General features: G+C 40.7%; 1 protein-coding gene across 3 annotated transcripts; it reads left to right on the forward strand.

The window, feature by feature from the left end:
* Window positions 1–1,445: 1,445 nt before the first annotated feature.
* Window positions 1,446–20,351, forward strand: LOC111670966 (uncharacterized). Of its 3 annotated transcripts, none has more exons than XM_023427966.2 (10): window positions 1,452–1,656; window positions 4,143–5,162; window positions 7,092–9,336; window positions 16,317–16,429; window positions 17,124–17,220; window positions 17,439–17,583; window positions 17,693–17,829; window positions 17,923–18,122; window positions 18,255–18,340; window positions 19,390–20,351. In XM_023427966.2, exons 2-9 carry the CDS (start codon window positions 4,153–4,155, stop codon window positions 18,328–18,330), a joined length of 4,023 nt encoding a protein of 1,340 aa, XP_023283734.1. In that variant the 5' UTR covers window positions 1,452–1,656; window positions 4,143–4,152; the 3' UTR covers window positions 18,331–18,340; window positions 19,390–20,351. The 3 variants fall into 3 exon arrangements, 2 of the variants coding, with proteins under 2 accessions (XP_023283734.1, XP_023283735.1); XM_023427967.2 differs by having other exon boundaries at window positions 1,455–1,580; XR_015438568.1 differs by lacking the exons at window positions 16,317–16,429; window positions 17,693–17,829; window positions 17,923–18,122; window positions 18,255–18,340; window positions 19,390–20,351 and having other exon boundaries at window positions 1,446–1,656; window positions 17,439–17,577.
* The last annotated feature ends 234 nt before the right edge of the window (window positions 20,352–20,585 follow it).

Consider the following 20,585-nt stretch of genomic DNA (forward strand, 5'->3'; position numbering starts at 1 on the left):
TGATGGGCACTTCCTGTTACGAAGATGGCCCGGGTAGCCTCAACACTTTCCATAGAGCAGGGAGAGCCGCATGGATCCAATTCCTTTTCACTAAAGTAGCTTTTCGCCACAGTTAGAACCTGTTTATCCGGTCAATTGAACAGCGTACTGCTGTCAAGTTACAATGAATTTACAGAACACTTCCGGTCCGAATTTTCAAAAGAAAAGAGCCTACTGTAACACTTTCCAAATGTGACGTTCAGCTTTCATTTAATTTTCAGTCCATTCCCTGAGCTAAATATGTATTTTCTTGGCTATGTACAAGCATTATAGATCGACCCAGCTTTTCCAAGTTAATTCTCACCTTGGACTGCCATAAACTTGCAGTTGTAGTCTTTTTACATACAGTCTATGGTTGTAGTCCTATGTTTTGGGCACCAGACATGACCATTTTCATGATTGTGTAACCGTTATTTATTGGTTGGTAATGTTCTCCAGGGCTCTCTGAGCTGTTGGTGACAAGCAAGCTACAATTTTCTTGAACTGTCTTCTATAATCGCAACCAACATGGCAGGACAGTTGACACAACTTTATTCTGCTCTCTATTATTCTGCATGACATGTGCATCTGATATACTGTCACATTCACACCTGTCCCCCTGTAACAATGGCAGGTGGGAACCCCACGCTAAAGGGGTTGCAAATAACCAACTTAAATGTTACACCTACAAATTATATATGAAATAATAAAGTATTGCAACTGATAATGAAATTATATATTAAACTCAATGAAGTGATATTAATTAAACATATAATAAACTCAAATTATATTGCACCACTTAATATACAATGCAAATTCATATGGTAAATTTATGATTAAAATAATCCAAATGTGCACAATAATTAAGGTTACACTTGATACAACAGTTGAACTGAACACTGTGGTGGCTTGACAAAACAAGCAGGATGGAAAGCATTCAAAGTACACATATTATTTCCCCCCCCCACAATTAGCACTTTTGTTGTGAAATGTGAAGAAAAAAATCACAGTAAAGTAAGAGACACTGCAGGTGCTTAGATTGCAGTTGTCAGAGACTGAACATTTGGGTGTTCCTCTTAGGAATCAGCTCTTTAGTTTACTTATTGGGCCAGCTGTGGCCTGAATACAACCCCCCTTCTCTGCCTAAAATGAATCCACTTGCTGTTTGTGTCTGTGACAAATCTTTTGGCTGATAATGCAGCACAGATTTGACTCTGTGACGCACAACAGAGATAACCTTTCCTCAGTGATGGTCTTGTTTGGTGATTAAAAAATATATCTAAACATTGCTTTAGAAAGGACTTATTAATGCCACATGCATTTGCTGAGCACTTAATTATTGCGATTTTATTTTGAAGTGAATACACCACACTTCCTGTTTCATTGTGTGACTTAACCCCGGAGCAGCGTGGGCCAGACCTGAGGCAGCGGGCGGGCAGAGGGAGGGAGTGTCTGCTGGGTGTAGGAGCAGCTTCAGCCTGACGTCTTGTTAGTTTGAATGACTCGGAAAAAAAACAAAACCACTCTGACAATAGTCCGGCAGGCGAGACAGTCGCAGATAAGTGAGAAACATTTCTTTTTTTAACTTCTTCCCGCTTCCTTCCTTCCTCAACCCCTATGACTGCATGAAGACAAAAGGTAAAAGAAAAAAAAACTAAACTTTTACACTGCTAGCGTAATGTAAATATCTTAACCGATGGGAAAGTTCATTATGCTGATTTTTAGAGCAGGTGCACATTTTTTTTTAGGATATATGTTTTCCTTTACTTGTAACATATATATTTTGTTATATGAGTATCCACATACATGTCTCCTTACTAAAGACACAGTTTCGCTCACCAGACTACAAGCTAGCTTGAATAAAACATAAAGTTACGTTCATTTATCTCAGTTTTCTTTGTCCAGTCTCAGAGGACACACAGCTGGTTCAACGACTGGGAGTTCACTGTTGACGCGTTTATTAGTTACTTATTAACATCCTGTAATGAAACACATGCATTGATATAACGTTCATTTCACCATGTAATGTATGCTTCAAATCCTGACATCGCGGTGTTTGATAAGAGGTCACAGTATCACTCAGTGGAGTAAATGAATAATATGGTACACATCAAAAGGAAAGGTACCGAGTGTAACGATAGCCTTGGCAGGGTAACAGGCTCTAAAGGCAAACAAAGATAAAGAAACTCCTGCAAGCCAAGTGCTGCTGCAGGGTCCTGTAGTGCATGAATGTGGCCTAAAAATACGCAACAGGAATCATCTATCAGCTGAAGCTTTATCTGCTAGACAGTGTTTATTTTTATTAGGAATTTAGCTGTAAGGAAAAGAAGAGGCCAAAGCAAAAAAAGGGTGTATTATTTAAACTCAATGGGTGGTGTTGCACAGCTTTAGGAGCCCAATCTGATCGCATTACACAATATCATGCACACCCAGAGGTGTTTGAGCAATGAAGCAAAAAAAAAAGGTAACAACAACAACAACAACAACAACAACACACATTACATGCCGGAATTGCCTTACTGCACACTCTGACTGTACATCAAAACAGTTGATGCACACCAGCTGTAGACTGATCATGTGAAAGTGACACATTGAGCATATTACTCGACACTTGCTCTTGACACGTTGAGTGTTGCAGCTTTAAATTGTGGGGTGTGGAGTTACCGGTTTGTGCAAAAGTCTTACAGGTCAAACCAGATGACATGCCTGTGAGTGTAACAGATATAGACGCATTACTGTTATCTTTTTCACACGGTGTGCACATTTAGCCCTTCTTTAGTGAGTTATTAGCGCTGCTGACCAAAATGCTCACGTGATAATCTTCAGAGGGTTGCAACTTGGTCATCTGTCAGTAGTTTCAGTTCAACTGGAGATCTGATGTGATTGTGTCATTGCTGCAGATTATGTTGGAGATGTGTGTGTTGACTCATCAGTTCTGCATCATCTCTGACAGCATGTCTCCTGTCTGTTTAGTAGTTTTCCATCTTGAGTGTGGTCAAAAGATGATAAAACTGTTTAATTTCCACTATCAAAGTGATATAGTGTAATGTCAGACTTTCTATAAATTTGCTTTCTAATCACAATTTGTATGCACAATATATTATCAATGTATACTGAAGAGATTTCAGTAGTATCAAACAATCAGAACTGAAATAATTAGTCATTTAATAAGTAAATCAGGCGACAGAAAATGAATCTGAAACTATTCGAATAACTGATAAATCATTTAATTCAGTCACAGGTTCCAGCTCAAATGTGAATAGTTGGTTGATATTAAACCAGATATCTTTGGGTTTTAGAATCATGATTGGAGAAAACAAGACTGAATGTGTCAATTTGAGATTTGAGAAAATATGATGGGTGTATTTTTTACTTTTTTCTGACCTTTTATGGACCAAGCAATCAGTCGGTTAAATAACTAACAGATTCATCTATAATATAAAAAGATAATCAGCTTTATAAATAATTATGTGACTACAACTGTTTACTCGTTGGGTGCATTATGAAGTATGCAATTATCAGTCTGGTATTGATATAATATTTTTGACATAATAAAACATAATCTCTGTTGCTCGTTGGTTTAAAGAAATACCTCGTTCTTCATAATTGAGCATGGTGTGTGTGTATATATATATATCTATATATATATATATAGATATATATATTTAGGTTGAGTTCAGTTAAGTTTTGGACTTCCACAAGAGTCCCCACAGAGGATACTTACAACACACACTACACTACAGGCTGAAGAAAAGCGAGAGTGAAGGATCACATCTTGAGTAGGAGGGAGAAACTGGTCGGGTTGTTTAAGTGGTTTAATTCTGTAAAACAATAGTGCGTTAATTGTCAACACATATCTGTTATTAAAAACTAAACTGAAGAAGGAAACTAATTAAGCAAATAAAATAAAAAAATCAGGTTTCTGTTTTGTGTTCAGTGTAACTGATTAGTTTCTCATTGCTCCTGCAGAGGTAATGTGTTTTCAAAAATCTCGACTGACCAGACTTGTCCAGTTGTCTTTGTAACAACATATCCAGCTGGCTATGGATCGGCTGAGAGTGGTAATGTTTTTTTAATGTAAATTTGTCATTTGCTGTATGTAAACACCTCCTCTCCTCTTTCAGCGACTCAGTTATGGAGAGCTCCATTGAGACTTCCCAGACTGAAGGCGCCTCAAAACCAAAGCCGGCTCTGGCTCCCAAACCTCGGCTCACTCCCAAGCCCTTCTCCCTGCAGAAGAACACCACTATTCGCTCCATCCATGCTCCAAAGACGGTCACCACAACAGTTAAGTCAGCAACAAACCAGACTGGAAAATCTGAAGCCACAGGTGTCCCAAAACCAACTTTGACCGCCCATACACAGAAACCTCCTCAACAAACCACCACCTCTGATTCCAAACCCAGCGCTGTAAGTGTGCACACCAAAGATAAACCAGAAACTACCAAAGAAAGTAAAGCAAGTCCGCATGAAGAAGAGACCCTTGATTCAAGTGTAGCTCCAGGAAAATCTGATCCTGCCTCACAAACTGCTCCGCCCAAATCCGAGCCAGTCCAGAAAGACGATGTCATCCAAACAAACCACAAAGCGTCCACAGATTTTGTAACTAAGTCAAAACAGAAAGACGGAAAAAAGAAAGAAGATGAAACCCAGACTTCAATCATACAAAAGCTTGAAGAATCAGGGAGTGACAGTTCTTCTACAGCCAATCCACCATATCGACGGGCCGGCATCAGGAGGGGTCTGCCCACCGAGCTCACCTCAAAGTTTGAGTCGGGTGGTCTATCCCTGCCTCCCCAGCCCACCATAACAGCATCTACAAGCAAAACCAAAGATGATTCAAACAAACCAGGGTCCTCCGATCCAGAGCAGAGCCAGACAACAACACAGCCATCCAACAGAGAGAATGATGAAGGACAACTGAAGGAGGATTATAGCGGAGGGGGAAGCATAAAACGCAGAATCAGTCTTCTGTTCGACTCCTCGTTGAGGCCAGAGGTCATGACGAAGAAAGAGGAACCAGAGATTATAAATAATACAGGAGGTGTAAAGGAGCGAATTAAACACTGGGCGACGGAAACAAGTTCTGAGGGTCCAAAGACTGAGAAGAAGCCTCAGGTTGTACCCCGACCTCGCACTAGGAGGTGAGTGAGCTTCTTCCCATCTGTGCTGTCTGTGTTTGGTGACATGAACAGACATGAATAAAAGGAAAAGAAAATTCTCTTCAAAGTGCAACCATGCCAGAAGTTTATTTTATGGTTAGTGGCACATATTATGACTGGCTATTAATGGCCAATGGTAACGTTTTCTTTCTGGGTACAGTTGGTGCTTAGTGTGAGCCTCAATTTCTTCTTCTTTTTCAGAGGTGAAGTATAATATTTAGATATTATTTAGACCACAGTGCAGATGGGAGCTTCCTTTATGTTGTTGTCATCGTTTGCTTCCCTTGGAGAGAGGGCGGCGCAAGTCTAGAACTGTTGAGGCAGGAAAGATTGAGTGAGTGTCACCAGCACTGCTTTCCTTTCCTTCTTGTTTTATGTGTGTTCTGTGTGCGGACAGTAATAAGGGTGTGGTAAATGAATAACATTTCTTGCGATATCAAGCTGTGGCCTGATTTAAGTCCTCAAATAAATAAGTTCAGATAAGAGTGTGAACCTGGCCACCTCTGATTGTGAGTTTTTAGATTAGATGTCCAGCCTACAGCATGACCTGGCCTGACACCTAAAGAGTCAGTTCACCTATTTTTTCAGTCACCCCGAGAATGTAGTCATGCATGTAATTTTATTTTTGCATTTCAAGCAGTGGTGGAATGTAACTAAGTAACTAATTTCCATTTCTTGCTAGATTATACTATACTACTACTTACTAAACTAACATTTCAGAGGGAGACTTTGTACTTTTTACTCTATGACATTTATTTGTGACAGCTTTAGTTATTCATTATTTTACAGATTAAGATTTTCCATTCAAGGTGTATTATGAGTTTATAAATAGCATAGAAATGGTTTGCATTGTTATAGTTGAAACCACCCAGTGATTAAAATTTGTAGAGCTGCAACGAGTAGTCAATTCACTGATTAGTCGAACAACAGGAAATTAATCGGCAACTATTTTGATGATTGATCATTAAATGTTTTCAAACAAAAATGGACCGGATGTTTCCCACTTCTTAAATGTGAGATATTGCCTCTTTGTCTTTCTTTTGATATATAAGTACATTTATTTAACAATGCTTACTTACTTTTACTTAAATAATCTTTTCAGTGCAATGCAATATGTTTATCATGCAGTGTTACTTCTCTGACTTAAGTAAAGGATCTGAATACGTCCTTGATGATTTCAAGTTTTTCAGATATCCATCTATGAGACTTTTGCTGTTGCTCCAACTACAATACATGTAAATAGAATTTTGTTTGTGTTGCTCCCAACATTGAAAATCTACATTTAAAAACTATAACAGCAACAGTCGCTGTCAACAGTTTTTACTGGAAGCTCTTTCTACTCAAGAAATAAATCCTATGAAAACTGTCGACAGCACATTCTGTGGATCATCCAGAGTGACAGGGACACTGTTTAGAGAAGCTGCTCTTGAATTTTTTTAAGTGCTAATTTGAATGCTCTGACCAAAACAAAAGAGATCTATCTCTGATGGTGAGGTACAGGCTGAGATGTTACACTTTAATTTCACAAGATCTGGAAAATAAAACTAAAACAATCAGAATGGCTAGTTGTTAGTGTAAGAATGTGTTTTTTTTTTTGTTTGTTTGTTTGTTTGTTTTTTCTCATCTGGGCAAACCGGTCATTTTTAGGAACAGTTCAACAACCTGCTGGCTGTAGCTTCATATTTAACATACAGACATGGGTCTTTCTTTCTAAATCTTAGAGCAGAAGTTAATGAGCATATTTCTGTAGGTGTTGAAATAGTCCTTTATTGTGACATGGTATGATCCTTTGTCTTTGTGTTTAAATTACATGACTAAGCCCTTTATTAGTGGAAACATCTATTAAAGCTAGCAAGATCCTTAAACTCAGATTTTTCATATAGATTGACTATGATTGTTATTCTTCTACAGCTTTGAGCCTGCGACTGCTCCAGCAGCAGAGAAAATACCCAAAACGCCACATGTGGAACCTCCTGCGACCGGGACGTCGTCTACACAGGCTGTGGATCCACATTCAAAGGTCTCCCCAGCTGAAGTGCCCTCAGAGTCCCCAGTGGAAACATCCAGAGATATTCCCACAGAAAAGGAGTCTTTGAATAGCTCAACAGAGGGAGAGGACAAGCAAAACAAATCAACAGAGGTTGAGGTCCCACCACGCAGTCGCAGCCCATCTACAACCCAAACTGCCAGCGATGAGGGAGACTCAGCTTCAAGTGAAAGAGCTCTAAAGAGAGACAATGTGAAACGTCGCTCTGTTCGCTTTGGTATCGTGGAGAGAGATGATGGTGGGCCTCCAGTGATCCTGGGCTCAGCATCCGAATCCAGCTCAGAGGAAGAAGAAGAGGAAGAAGAGACACTTGAGGATAAAGCTGAGAAGGACACCTCTGTTTCTTTGCCCGTCTACCAGCGAATAGGAATTCTTAAGCAGAAGGACAATGAGATCCAAAAGCAAGAAGAGGAACGGCTGAAACATTTAGAATTTGAACAAGTACGGAGAGCAGAGGAGAGCAAACAGGCAAGACTTAAGTTAGAAGAGGAGCATAAGCGAGAAGAGGAAGAAAGGGAGAAAGAAAAGGCCAGGCAGAGGGAAGAGCTTAGGATCAGGGAAGAGGAGAAACGGAGAGAGGAGGAAAGGGAAAGAGAGAGGTTGGAGGAGGAGGAAATGGAGAGACATCGGAAGGAAGAATGGGAGAGAGAACGGTTAAAAGAAGAGGAAAGGGAAAGGGAAAGGCTCAGAGAAGAAGAAATGGAAAGAGAAAGACAGATGGAGGTGATGTGGCAGAGACAGAGAGAGGAGGAAAGAGAGAGAGCGAAGCAGAAAGAGGAGAGACTAAAGCAAGATCTGAAGGAGAGAGAAGAAGAGGAGATAAAAGAGGAGAGACTGAGAGAGGAAAGAGAAAGACAGAGGCTGAGAGAGGAGGAGAGTTTGATTAATGAACATGAGGAACACAGATTTGAAGGGAAACTGAGAGAGGAGGAAATGACTAAAGAGAAACAAAGAGAGGAGGAGTGGGAAAGAGAGTGGGTGAAACAGACAGACAGTTTGAGAGCAGAGGAAGAAAACGGGGAGAGAGAAAAGGAGTTGGAGTTGATGTGGCAGAGACAGAAAGAGGAGGACGAAGAGAGGACAAGGCAGAAAGAGGAAAGACTCAAACAAGAGGAGAGGGAGAAAGAAAGATTAAGAGATGAGGCTGAGGAAAGAGAGAGGGAAAAGCAAAGGAGGCTGGAAGAGGAAGAGAAGATGAGGGAAAGGCAGAGACAGGAGGAGAGGATAAGAAGGGAGCTTGAAATGCAAGAAAAAGAGGAAGAGATGGAAAGACTAAGGCAAATAGAAAAACAGAGAGAGGAGGAGAGGGAGAGGGCGAAGCAGAAGGAGGAGAGACTAAAGCAAGATCAGAAGGAGAGAGAAGAAGAGAGACTGAAGGAGGAGGAGATGAAAGAGGAGAGACTGAGAGAGGAAAGAGAGAGACAGAGGCTGAGGGAGGAGGAGGAGAGATTGATTAGTGAACACGAGGAAAGGAAGAGACAGATAGAAAAAGAGAGAGTGGAGGAGCTGGAAAGAAAAATGCAAGAAGAATTGGAAAGAAAGCAAGCAAAAGAAATGGAAGATAAGCTAAGAATGGATGAAGAGAGAGAAAGGAAAGAACTTGAGTTGGCCAACAGGGAACGAGAGAGCACAGGGGACAAGGTTGAGTCAAATTTGATCAGCTTTGACTCTGAAGATGCGCCACAGACACCACATTCCCTCTCAGCAAAAACGTATGAGCCCTCAGAGAGTCCAATAGAAGTTGCTTACGATGACTTCTCCGTCGGCAGAAAGTCTCTGATCGACGTGGATTTTGATGATTTTTCAGTCAAACCAAAGAGATGGGGCTCAAAGGCTAAAGCAGAAACCAGTCCGCTCATGCAGAGCTGGGCAACCAGTCCTGTGGATAAAGAGGAGGCGGAGTTGCTGGTGCCCCTGAATGTATGGTCTCAGGAAAACAAAGTACCAGACCGCCCAGAGCCTACACCAGCCGCGGAGAGTCCAGAGGAGGAGGAGGAGGAGGAGAGGCCAGAGGAGGGACAGCTGATCTCCACAGAGGTAGGGGAAGAGGAAGAGGAGATGGAGAGGGAGGAAGAGGTGGACGAAGCAGAAGACGAGGACAAAGAGGAGGTAAATACAAAATGAATTCGCTTGGAATGCAGCTTGATTGGTAAACCACTTTGTTGTTGAGGACACCAGCATATGAAAGATTCTTGAATGACACCAAAAGGGTGAGGTTGATAGAACAGAGACAGGAGTGCACACGTAAATGTGATTATTTCACCATTGAATCATATCAGCCAGGCAACCACACATACACACACACACACACACACACACACACACACACACACCTCACCTGCACCGACAGATCGCCATTCCTGTTGCACAAGTACAAGCACAAGGAAAAATATCTTGTCATACTTGCTTTGGCCTGATTAAGATTCAGTGGAAGAGCATGTTCTGTGTGTGTGTGTGTGTGTGTGTGTGTGTGTGTGTGTGTGTGTGTGTTTGTGTGTGTGTGTGTGTGTGTGTGACATTGATTAATGAAACAAGCATGGCCTGAAAAGCAAATATATGTGTATGTGTGTATGTGTCAGTAGTATTATCTGGCCTTGCTGACAGCGACAGCTTATTTCTTACAAAATAAAAAAACATCAGAGTAAGATACGTGACTTCTGAGGTGTGACGATTAAAAAAGCAGCAGTGAGAGTGCATGGGTCTCATGTAGTACTCCCCTGAAGATGATATGTCAGGGTTGAGGAAAGAGAGTAAGAGTGGATTTCTCTTCCATGTCCTCTTTCATATACAGTGTATTTGTAAAGTGTTCAGACCCCTTCAATTTTTTCACACTTTTTTAAGCCTAATGCCAAAATAAAAAAGTGAAGCCCTTCCCTTCCTCTTTTAGCTTAAGGCTGCAACATAACACAATGTGAAAAAATCTGAACGCAGTGTACATGTACAGTTTTGTGAAAGTGTGGGATTCATTCCCATATTTAAAGTCCATCCATTTTCTGAATCTTCCAGGCATCTGCAACAGTACATCAAGCTGTATGAACTCTATGTCCAGTGGTATATATTATGTTAAGAGGGTGGTTCTGGTAATCAGAAAGTGAAAGTGAAGTTATGTCTTTATCTGCTGCCCTCCCACAATTCTCTACTGCTACTTTCATTTCTGTTCTTGTTTGTGCGTCAAACTGTGGAAAAAGACAAGCTGAGGTAGTAAAATATAAGAAGAAAATATGGAAGGGATGGATTATTATTATAATTATTTCACATGGGCATCTTGGATGGGTTATCTCCAGCAGCTATGGGTAAGTAAAGAAGTGAGTAAATACTGGAAACTAATCTGGCTCTGTCCAAAGGTAACAAAGTCCACCTACCAGGACTTGTAAAGCTCATTAATTAGCAAAGCTCATTAATAAATAAATTAATTAATTAATTAATATGTTGTGTCTTTTATCTTACAAATTAATCAAGTATTAAACTTCTTTTAGTTCCAATTACATTTGTGATGTAAAATTGATTGTTTATTTTTGCATATTATCTCATATGATACAACTCTACACTTGAATAGCATAAGGCGGTTTCTAACACAAAGTTTATTTTTTGATTCAGTCAGTTCACATTCGAAAACCCATTGAAGTTGTAGTGAGGCTGCAGTCAACAAACCGTGTCTGAACTAACTCTTAGGTGGATCCACAAATAAACGTCATCACTGCACTGCTTGAAAGAAGTGGTCCAAATCAGTTAGGAGTGTAATAGTCAGCTAATGTTACTGGGAAATTTAATGGTAAATAGAGTAAGAGGCTGAAGTGGAGATTGCAGCCTAAAAACAAACCTACAAATGGGTAAACACAATTTGAAGTACAATGTCAAGTACAACAATGAAACAAACATTATATACAAGAACAGAAAGCAACATTAACAGTCTGAAAATGACTGAAATTTGATCACACTTAATTTTGAAAAGAGACAAGGCGACACAGATAATTCAAGGTGAACAGAGTGAAGAGTTGTGGTTGTACAGCAAAGTAAATGAACAGCTGACGTAGCCCTGCCAGTCAAGACAGATCGGTTAAGCACCTGTTTGAACATGCAATGAATTCTGGATCCCTAAACTATGTGTATGTATGTATGTATGTGAGCGTCTTTGCGATATTGTGTCTCTGTTTGCTGTGTGCACACTTAAGCAAACAAACCATAACCCACAGAACCAGTGTGCTCCTGTAAGGGAGGGGCATAGCACATAAGCACTTCGCTGACGTAAGGCCATTTGTGTGGAAATGTTATTGGTCATGTCTGTGTGGGCATGTCCTTGTTTTAACCACTGAGTGGTGCTGCTGCTCTTAAAAATTGCACTTCCTTGTGCTTCCTTCCTTAAGTTTCTGTAGTTTCTGTACAGCACCTTACACTGCTATAATATGGCCACTATAACACTAAACAGTATGGTTTAGTTGTTTTTATACAGTTAAAAAACATCCACCGCAAAGACACTGTTGTGTGGCAGATAAAAACATTTCAGTTTGACAGAGCAGACTGAGGAAAATGTTTACTGGGAAAACACAAGCTGTGCAGCCGACCGTGCACGCTCATTCAGGCTACGGACTAAAAGACAGATAGACAGATGGATGAATCTTATAGTGAGTAGGGCCTAGGTCCTATGTAGTCATCATGTCCTCATTTGGATCTGTCCAACAGGGAAGCGTGTCAGAATGACCATACATGGTGCCTCTATCTGCTCTTTTTCTCTGTCTCTCTACTCAATCTCTCCACCCCGTTTTGAGAGGGAGCCCATCACCCGCCTGCACACATGCACACACACTTACACACACACATACACACACACACACACACACACTCACACACCCACACTCACACACCCCCACACTTTCTGGCACACATACACACAAAGAGGATGGGCTAAAGCACAGACAAGAAGACAAGAAAGTGCAATAGTGCCCATGTCTGCTTTCCATTCTTTCAGTTATCTATCTAGTGCTCTCTGTTGCTAAAACTTTCTCTGAATTTTCCAAAAGTTTTGCTGTTTCTTCTCCTCTCTTCCCTCTCCTTTCACAAAGACCTGGTTCCTTCATTACCTGCGTTTAGCTACGGGAAGAGAGTAGTGGAGGGAGGTACAGAAAACACCTTGGCCCAACCTGCCGCACCTTCATTCCCTCGGGATTTTCCACATCCGAGCACAGACCTCCGCTTTGTTGTGACGTTCTCTGAAATCACTCAGGTCTAGAGGAGATAAAGGGGGTGATCTACCTCTCTGTACCTGGCTTTGGATGTTTGGAGAGGCAGATATTTCCCACGCTGCTTTTCCCTTTTTTTTCTGAATGGAAAATGGAGTCGCGATGTGAACTGGGATGTAAATACACAAACAGACAGGCTTGACTGTGGCAGAGCAAGTCTCAGCAAAAGAGAGAAGAGGTAACACTTAATATAGTTTTCTGCAAGACTGAAAGCTCCTCTCCTATTTTTTTTTTTTTTTACTTCCAGAGTTGAAGGAAAACTAAGTTTTTGATTGAGACTTGTGTCAGGGTCTTTTAAATGGATGATAATGTGATGTGATGATGGGAAAGTCTTTCTCTGGGACGTTGCTTCTTAGGATGTCACATTCATCATTGTGAATGCTGCAGTGGAGTAGTGTTGTCACAGTGCAAACACATGGCTGGTCTGACTATTTACTTCTTCACTGACAGCAAATAATAGACTGTGTTCCAGGAAGTTTGTGTGACCTGAGCCATAAAATTATGGAAAGAGTGGATGGACCCTGCTCAGATGAAAGGACTATATCTCGCTTTGTATGACGCCAGAAGCCTTTTTCTGCAATTACCTTCCGCTTGCTGAAAATGACAACTGAAAGCCAGATCACACATCCAGCTTTTTAAATCACCCACAAAATCCCTTTATCTCTAATAAGGCTGAACTTCAATTTCTCTGTTGACCCAGTTCCCATGGTGACCCTAGTGCCAGGACAACCAGCTGTGTGAGTTTTTCAACCATGCAGTATTTCGGAGGGAAACTGTCGGCCGCCCAGCTGCAGGTGGCAGGCTGGGTGGGCAGCGTACGGCGCTCCTTGCAAGACGCTCTGGAGCTGGTGTGGGGCCCTGCAGAAGAGAAGCAGGAGGAGGGAGAAGAGAATGAAGAACAAGAAGAAGAAGAAGAACGTGAAGATGGAGGAGGAAGGTTTCAGAGAGCCATGACACCGCTTCGTAGCTTCGCCAGACGTAGCAGGAGATCCCTGCGCCGCTTCTCCACCAGAAGTCGGCAAACTCTACAAAGGAGAGCCACTGGAACCCGCTCTGTAAGAGCTGATACATTAACCCAGTAGATGGCAATGAATGCTCTTCAATGTTCTGCACTATTGTTAAATGAAAATCACATTTTATTATAAAGGCTTGGCTTGCTCATTTTCATTGGCATTAGGTACAATGCTAAATGAACAGAGTAGTCATACACAAGATTAGGCGCTTGTTACAATTTGGTCCAAAGCTCCATGTAACCCATGTGACTAATTCCTGAGTGCAATATTTCTCCACACCCATGTGTCAACAGATGAACATGCAAATGTGAAGAGGGAGTGCAGTAGGCAGAGGCTGTCTGTTTTCCGGAAGGACAGAGTTATCTGATAAAGTTGTCCGAATGTAGTGTTTTATCAGTGCACATGCATGCCCTTTCCCTCTTTGTCTATGTTGTGTGTCAGAGATAAAGCAGAGGGCTGTAACAAAGTGTGACACACTTAGACAAGGTTTATCCAAGTATGGTTGTTTATGTCTGCGCCCTCTGTATCTGCATCTGCCTGTTGTTCATGCTGCTCACGTTTAATTTCACTTAGTCATGGCTGTTGACGTTTTAACATGGTAGAAATTGATATTTTATTTTAATCTTGCATTTTAGTATATTATATTTTTACATCGTAATATATTACTCTTAATGAATAGGATTAAGACATATCTCTCTCTGAATTTGAGTATTTTTCAAGTGTTAACTGTGGTTGTAGCATGCATGTGAGTGTGAATGGGTGTGTATGCACAGGAGACACAAGGGCATAAAAAGAGAGACAATAACCTGCAGGCTATGTCCACGCTTAATTAGATGATCCATCACTTCCCTTTATTAGAGGTGATGTTTTGTCGACAGTCCTCGTCTATCATCCTGGATTAGAGTCTCGGTTAGTTGTGCTTGTGGCGTCTATCGGATGTTGTCCTCTCCTCTGCATCGTAAACAGGCTCCCTTACACATTCCATTGGCCGTGACAAAAATGTGATGCAGGTAAACTATAATGAAGCCAACTCTGTCTTGACTTGTACATCCTCCGCCCTCGTGAGCACATACTGTATTGGCCCTCTCACACATACGCGGGTTTCTTGAGCCTACAAGCGCAGTGAAGTTTTACCTGATACTTGTCTCTTCACTTGTGTGGACGTTTTTGTCCAAAATGTTCAGTTATTAGTAGGAGAATACTTAAGGAATCTAACAGTATGCCTCGGTAGAGTTTCCATAGTGTGTGTACGTACTATCTCTGAATTTCTATGCTCATGTAGATTAAAGCTGCATGAACAGATATTTTCATATTGACAATGACCATGTGTCATGTGAATGGTGCCACTCATAGTGTCAAACCAACAGGCTTCATCACAGGCCCCCTCAGCTTTACAAAGGATCTAAGCATCTTTCAGCTTGTTGTTTTGGTTTAACGCAACTTAACTGTTTTGTTTCAGTCTCACATTCCTCAGCTTTGTTTCCAGCCACAGAAGGCAGATGTCTTTGGTGAAAAAGCTCTGATAAGTCCACTCTACTCTCCCGAACCAGCACCAAATAACAGACAGACAAAGTTAGTAACCATCTGGTGAACATAGTGGAGCATTTAGTGGCTTAAAAAGCCAAATATTTTCATCAGGAGTTGGTAGAGGCCAAAACAGACCTAAAAGGGGGAAAGATTATGGATTTAAATTTGTCAGGTGGATACAAACAAAGCATCTTCTCTGTGTTTTCTCAAACATAGGACAGGGATTGACTGTTTGACTTTTATCTGCATGTCTGAGATACATTTGCCTATTGTTTCATTAGTCATTGTTGCATACTACATACTTGCACCATTGCCAAACAGGAGTTATTTTAGTATGAAAGGGAGGTAATCAAGTCACATGCTGTACTGAAAAAATTATCTAAGTCAACTATGTTAAAAACAGTATGAGCTGCAGAGGCTGCTTCCACAATAAAGGTAGGACATGCATGGTGGTGGAATTGTTCCTCTGTAGACTGTGTCTCTGTTAGACCAGACTTTGTTTTCCTCTACATCTGAACTCAGTCTGTGGTTATAGGAAAATCACTAGAAGCCTATTCATTCATGCTGTGATGTTGCCAGATAACAGGCATTGTGCAAATGAAGCTGCTCTTTGAGTCCTGAGTAATAAATGGACTCAGGAAGGAGATGGAATGGGCATGAAATCATATGGAGGGCTGGGGTGTTTACTCGACTTTTGTTCTGTATCCAGGTGACAATATTAGACTACACAACACTGGGATGTGCCCCTTGATAAAATGTGAAGAGAGCTTAAAGGAATGTTTGTGAGGAGGTGCACAGTAGTTGCTTTTGTTTGGAATTTGTTTGCATGTGTGTGTCTGTATCTGTGTATGTGCACCCATGCATTCCAGCATGTGGGCGTGACGGCATGAGTGTGTTCGGTGTGTCTGTGTGTACGCATATAGGTGTGTACGCCAGTGTGTGCACGTGCATACACACGCTCGCGGTGTTTATTGAGGACAGCCCAGCCTCTGTGACCGGCTCATTAAAAGACGCATGCTTGGCTGGTCCTTAGTCCTCTCTCCCTCTGTAGTTAGTGATCTTGGCTCAGCACACAGTCCATTTTCTCCTCTGCCTCAGTTCCACAATGTGAAGTTCTAATATGCAAATTTACACAACAAAGAGGAGCACTTAACATCATTTGGTTTTATATGATGAAGCGGTAGATCCAAACAGAGGTGGAATCAAAGTTCAGCAAATTATATCCCAATATCAAAACCTTCCTTTAAGTTTTCTCCGGCTCTGTTGTATGTTTTCTTGTTCATGCTTAATTTAATTTAATTCTATCTCTCAGACACAGGTTAAAAGTTACTTTTTAAACGGAGAAGACAAAGACACTGATGCTTTGACAGACAGTGAGCCAGGCCAGCAGAATGGGGGCCGTGAACAGACATCTGACAGTGACAGGTAGGAGAGGGATTGCATTATAACACAATACAAAGCCCACTTACTGTGGACTACAGGCTGACATCCGTGTTGTATCTTTAAGTGGCTTCATTTCCTTCATCTACACCGATGGAGACAGACAGGACTAAACAGGTTTAAGTGTCAATCTTTGTGTCCTGTGTTGAAGGTGTGGCTCCACATTGAAGTGATTTGATTCTAACTGAGTACACCTGAAAAATAGAAGCCCCATAGCTATCTGACTTTGAAGTGTTGAAGTACGTAGCCTCAAGGTGCAGGTTAGAAGGCCAGTGGAGCATTTAAAAATAACCCAAGGTGATTTTGAAACCAAAGTTATTTTTCTGTTTCCATTTTTTTTTTTCCGTGTGTGATTTGGACTTTGCAATGAAGAAATTTAAGTACTCAACCTAAACAAACATGCAATTTCTGTTTTTGAAACATAAATCCTGTGACAGCAAAATCAAAAGCAGCTGCACATTAAAAAACACACAAAATAAGCTTGCAAGTGCTTTCAAGAGTTGAACTCCTTGTGCCCCCTTGTGGTTACTAGAGCACAACACCCAAACCCAGAAGTGTAAGACTTGTTGAAAATGGACTAAAATTACTGAGAAAAAAACTGAAATGAAAGCATCTCAGTAATTATAATGTGTCTTCTCTTCTCACCCTGTGATTCTAAAAAAACCTTCTCTCTCTTCAGCCCAAAGCACATCCCTGACCAAGTTCCTGAAGTCTCGTCTCAAGATGTTGATAGCACTGATTTTCAGAGTGAGCCAGTGTTGGCTTCTTTCCCTGAGGTGGGTGACTCTTTGTTGAACTTCATGAAGGGTGACAGTTAATTTGTGGATTATCTGCCACAAATATTAAAATGTACTTTAAAATGTAATTTGATTTTTACTTTGCATGCCCACCCGGGAAAATATGCACTCCTATATCTGTATTATTATTGTGTGATGTAATCTGTTCATTGCCTGCTAGATTATGTGTGTGAGTGTGTGTCTGTGTCTGTGCACAGAGCTCCACTCCTCTGCTTGACACCAGTGCACAGAGATCCAAGGCAGATGTTGGTAAGAGGCGAATCCGAACTCGTCCGTCACGCTCGCTCCGTGCAGGGTCGACTCAGAGGGAAAGCCCGGACTGGAGGGCTTGTGACTCAGCAGGTTATTACATTGACGCTCAGTGATTCTTTTAATTCATAGTAAACAAGTCATATACAAGTGTTAAAGTGTTGGTTCACTGCCAGTTCTGACTCTATGGTTGTGGTTTTAGATGGAAAGAAAGCATCTTCCACGCAAAGGGAGTCAGATTCTGATGAGGAACAGCCAAAAACAAAGATAGTCTGCTCTCCTCCTCCCGCCTCACAAAGAGTCCCCTTGTTCCCTGGTCTGAACCCTGCAGCCTTGATTGTAAGCTTCAGTATAATATGTTTCCAGGTTTTGACATAACTGATATAAAAGGGCAGCATTTCAAAGTAAAGTGTACTTGACTTGCTCCCCAAGGCTCAACTAAAACGGAGAACAGGTGGAGGAGGAGCTGATGGAGGAGAGGAAACAGAAGAGGACAAGGGAAGGGAAGAGAAGGCAAGTCAACGTGAGGAAAAGGCACCGTCACCCTCACAACTCTCCCACTCTCCTCGCTCTGCCGCTCATCTCGCGGGGGCTGCACGGGTGCTGCCACCCTTAGGCAGCACAGACAAAGGGTAAGAGCAGAGAATGACAGCACACTTCAAAAAAATATGATATAATATTAAATGAAGGGATTAATATATTAAAAAAATTGCTGTGTGCTTTAATTATGACACTATTCTGAACTGTGATTCTGTGTCATTCAGTGCCAACTCTTCTCCTGCTTGGCTGAAAGAACTGAAGTCTAAGAAGCGTCTGAGTCAGCATGGCAGCGAGGCTTAACCAGACACAGGTAAATAATATGGATGCGGTGCTAATTAAAATACCAAAGACACAGGCTCTATGTTACATAATAAAATAAAAAACTTAAAATGATAACTTCTTGCTATAAAGAGGTTTTTTTTCCTATAGAAATGGAAAGTTTCGTTATTTTTTGCATTTGTTTGAATATGTATCAACATATCCTTCTTTCTTTTTTTTCATTTCACCAGCATTCTGAGTTTGTCAACATTTTCAGCTTTGTCTCACACAAAGTTGATCCAGTCGTCATCGTATGTGGAAAAAAAAGAAGCATCTTTTGGATGACTTCCCTTATTTATCAAATGCCAGTAGACATGTAATACTGATATTTGTAACAAGCGAATTGGTGGTTAAAAAACAGAGAATTGCTTGTAATATGTAGAGCATTATAGGACTTAACAGGATCAGCCATAGATGAGCATTGAGCATGAAGGTTCTGACATTTAGCGTATAAAATGAATTACTGTAGGAGTGAAGGCATTATTTAAAGAGACTAATTTGCTTGTGAGTCATAATTCAAGACAGCTGAATAGGTTTGCAATAATAGAGAGTGAATGGTTTAAACTTTTCTGCAGTGCTGTCAGAAACCGTCGTGTTCTTTAATACAGACTGTGGCTAAACTGACAGCAGAGACAAAAACAGGAAATGGTCCATATCTCTCCAACACTGTCTCCTGTCATTTCTGTACAGCTGGTAAAATGTCCTCATTGTACTTTGCTCTACTTGATGCTTTGCTACTTGCCTGTTCAATTGCTGCTCGCGGTCGTATTTGGATCTTGACTTCACCGTTTTGGTTATGTGTAGCTTAGTGAAAAAAAGTGGATGCCCTCGTAACAAGGTTATGGGTTTAAGTAAAACTTTTGCTAAAAATCTATGCTAAAAATGAATGCACTCACGATAGCATGGAAACATATCTAACAAATGTTGTGTGATAAATCCTAAATATATTACATAAATAAGTGTATATATAGATAAGATGTTATAAGATGTTTTTATTGGTTTGAAATTTTGTTCTGAACCTGAATCTTTTGTTGCCTGCAGGAGACACTGTGTCGTTGTTGTTGAACAACAATCAATCCATCTCAGTTGCTGCTGCTGCTGACAGACACCTTGCCATGATTGAACCATTTTGCACTTTGAGTGCCTTATTTTGGACCTTTGCTGGTATATGCAGAAGTGGAACTCGCTGAGGCCATCACGAACTTTTCATCTTGTAAATGAAATAGTGCCAAGGCTATGTGCCAAGACTGATGTGTTAATAATGCCAAGTGCATGTTTTATCGACTGTTGTACAGAGGCTCAATGGAGGGTGAATACCCCAATATGATTTAGAGCAAAGCCATACACTGTGTTGTTGTTTCAGTGTATAAGTCCATCATGTACTCAGAGGGAATGATGACACTAGGTCTTTAACAGGGTATATACCATCACACACACACCTACACTGTATATACAGGAAATACTGAATATAAATAATGGATCGCACCTTGTGTGTATTTAGTTGAAATTTTATAAAATGTCTTTTACATTATTTTACCAATCACAGATCTCAAGTAAACCTACCTAGCACTTTAAAAAAATATATATATAAAGAATTACCTTCTATACAGTGCATCCAAGCAATAGAATAATCACGTACATAACTGTAGTAACGGGGTCAGGGGAATTTGTTCAGTCAACAACATGAATGCCTCTCTTCTCTTTAAAATAAGGTTCCACAAAATGTAAAGATGCAGTCCCTGGTTTTATTAAAACACCCAGAAGCTGGTCAGACCGTCAACAGTCAGATGGGAGGAACTCTTTGGCATGCTATAACAGAATCAGGAAAGAATGTTTTGTAAAATCTTTAATCCAGAAAAAATGCATTTGTCTGCTTGAGATTCTTTTTCAGTGCCTTTTTAATGTTTTTGATTGACTGTCATCAATGCTGTAATCATTTATGGTCAACATACTGTATGATAAGAGGAAATTGAGGGAATTTTATTAAAAAGTTTTCTATGAAATGCAGTGGAGTTTGTATTTTTTATGGGGAAACAAAATAAAATCTACAGTCTCATTTGTGTTTGATAAATTGCCTTTTCCACTCCCATCACAGTTTTTGGTCAAGTCAAAAGTAATTCATGTGCTCAGGGAAATCAAGCCAAGGAATCCAGACATGGAAATTATATTAATACAAGTATTTTGGTGGATGCCACCACCAGAAAGCAAGAAAGTCTGATGCAGCATTTTGGATGCTG

Source organism: Seriola lalandi, unplaced genomic scaffold, assembly GCF_002814215.2.
Source record: "Seriola lalandi dorsalis isolate HSWRI2012SDOR001 ecotype SW California unplaced genomic scaffold, Sedor1 jcf7180002054864, whole genome shotgun sequence".
In the NCBI taxonomy this organism is placed as follows: domain Eukaryota; kingdom Metazoa; phylum Chordata; class Actinopteri; order Carangiformes; family Carangidae; genus Seriola; species Seriola lalandi.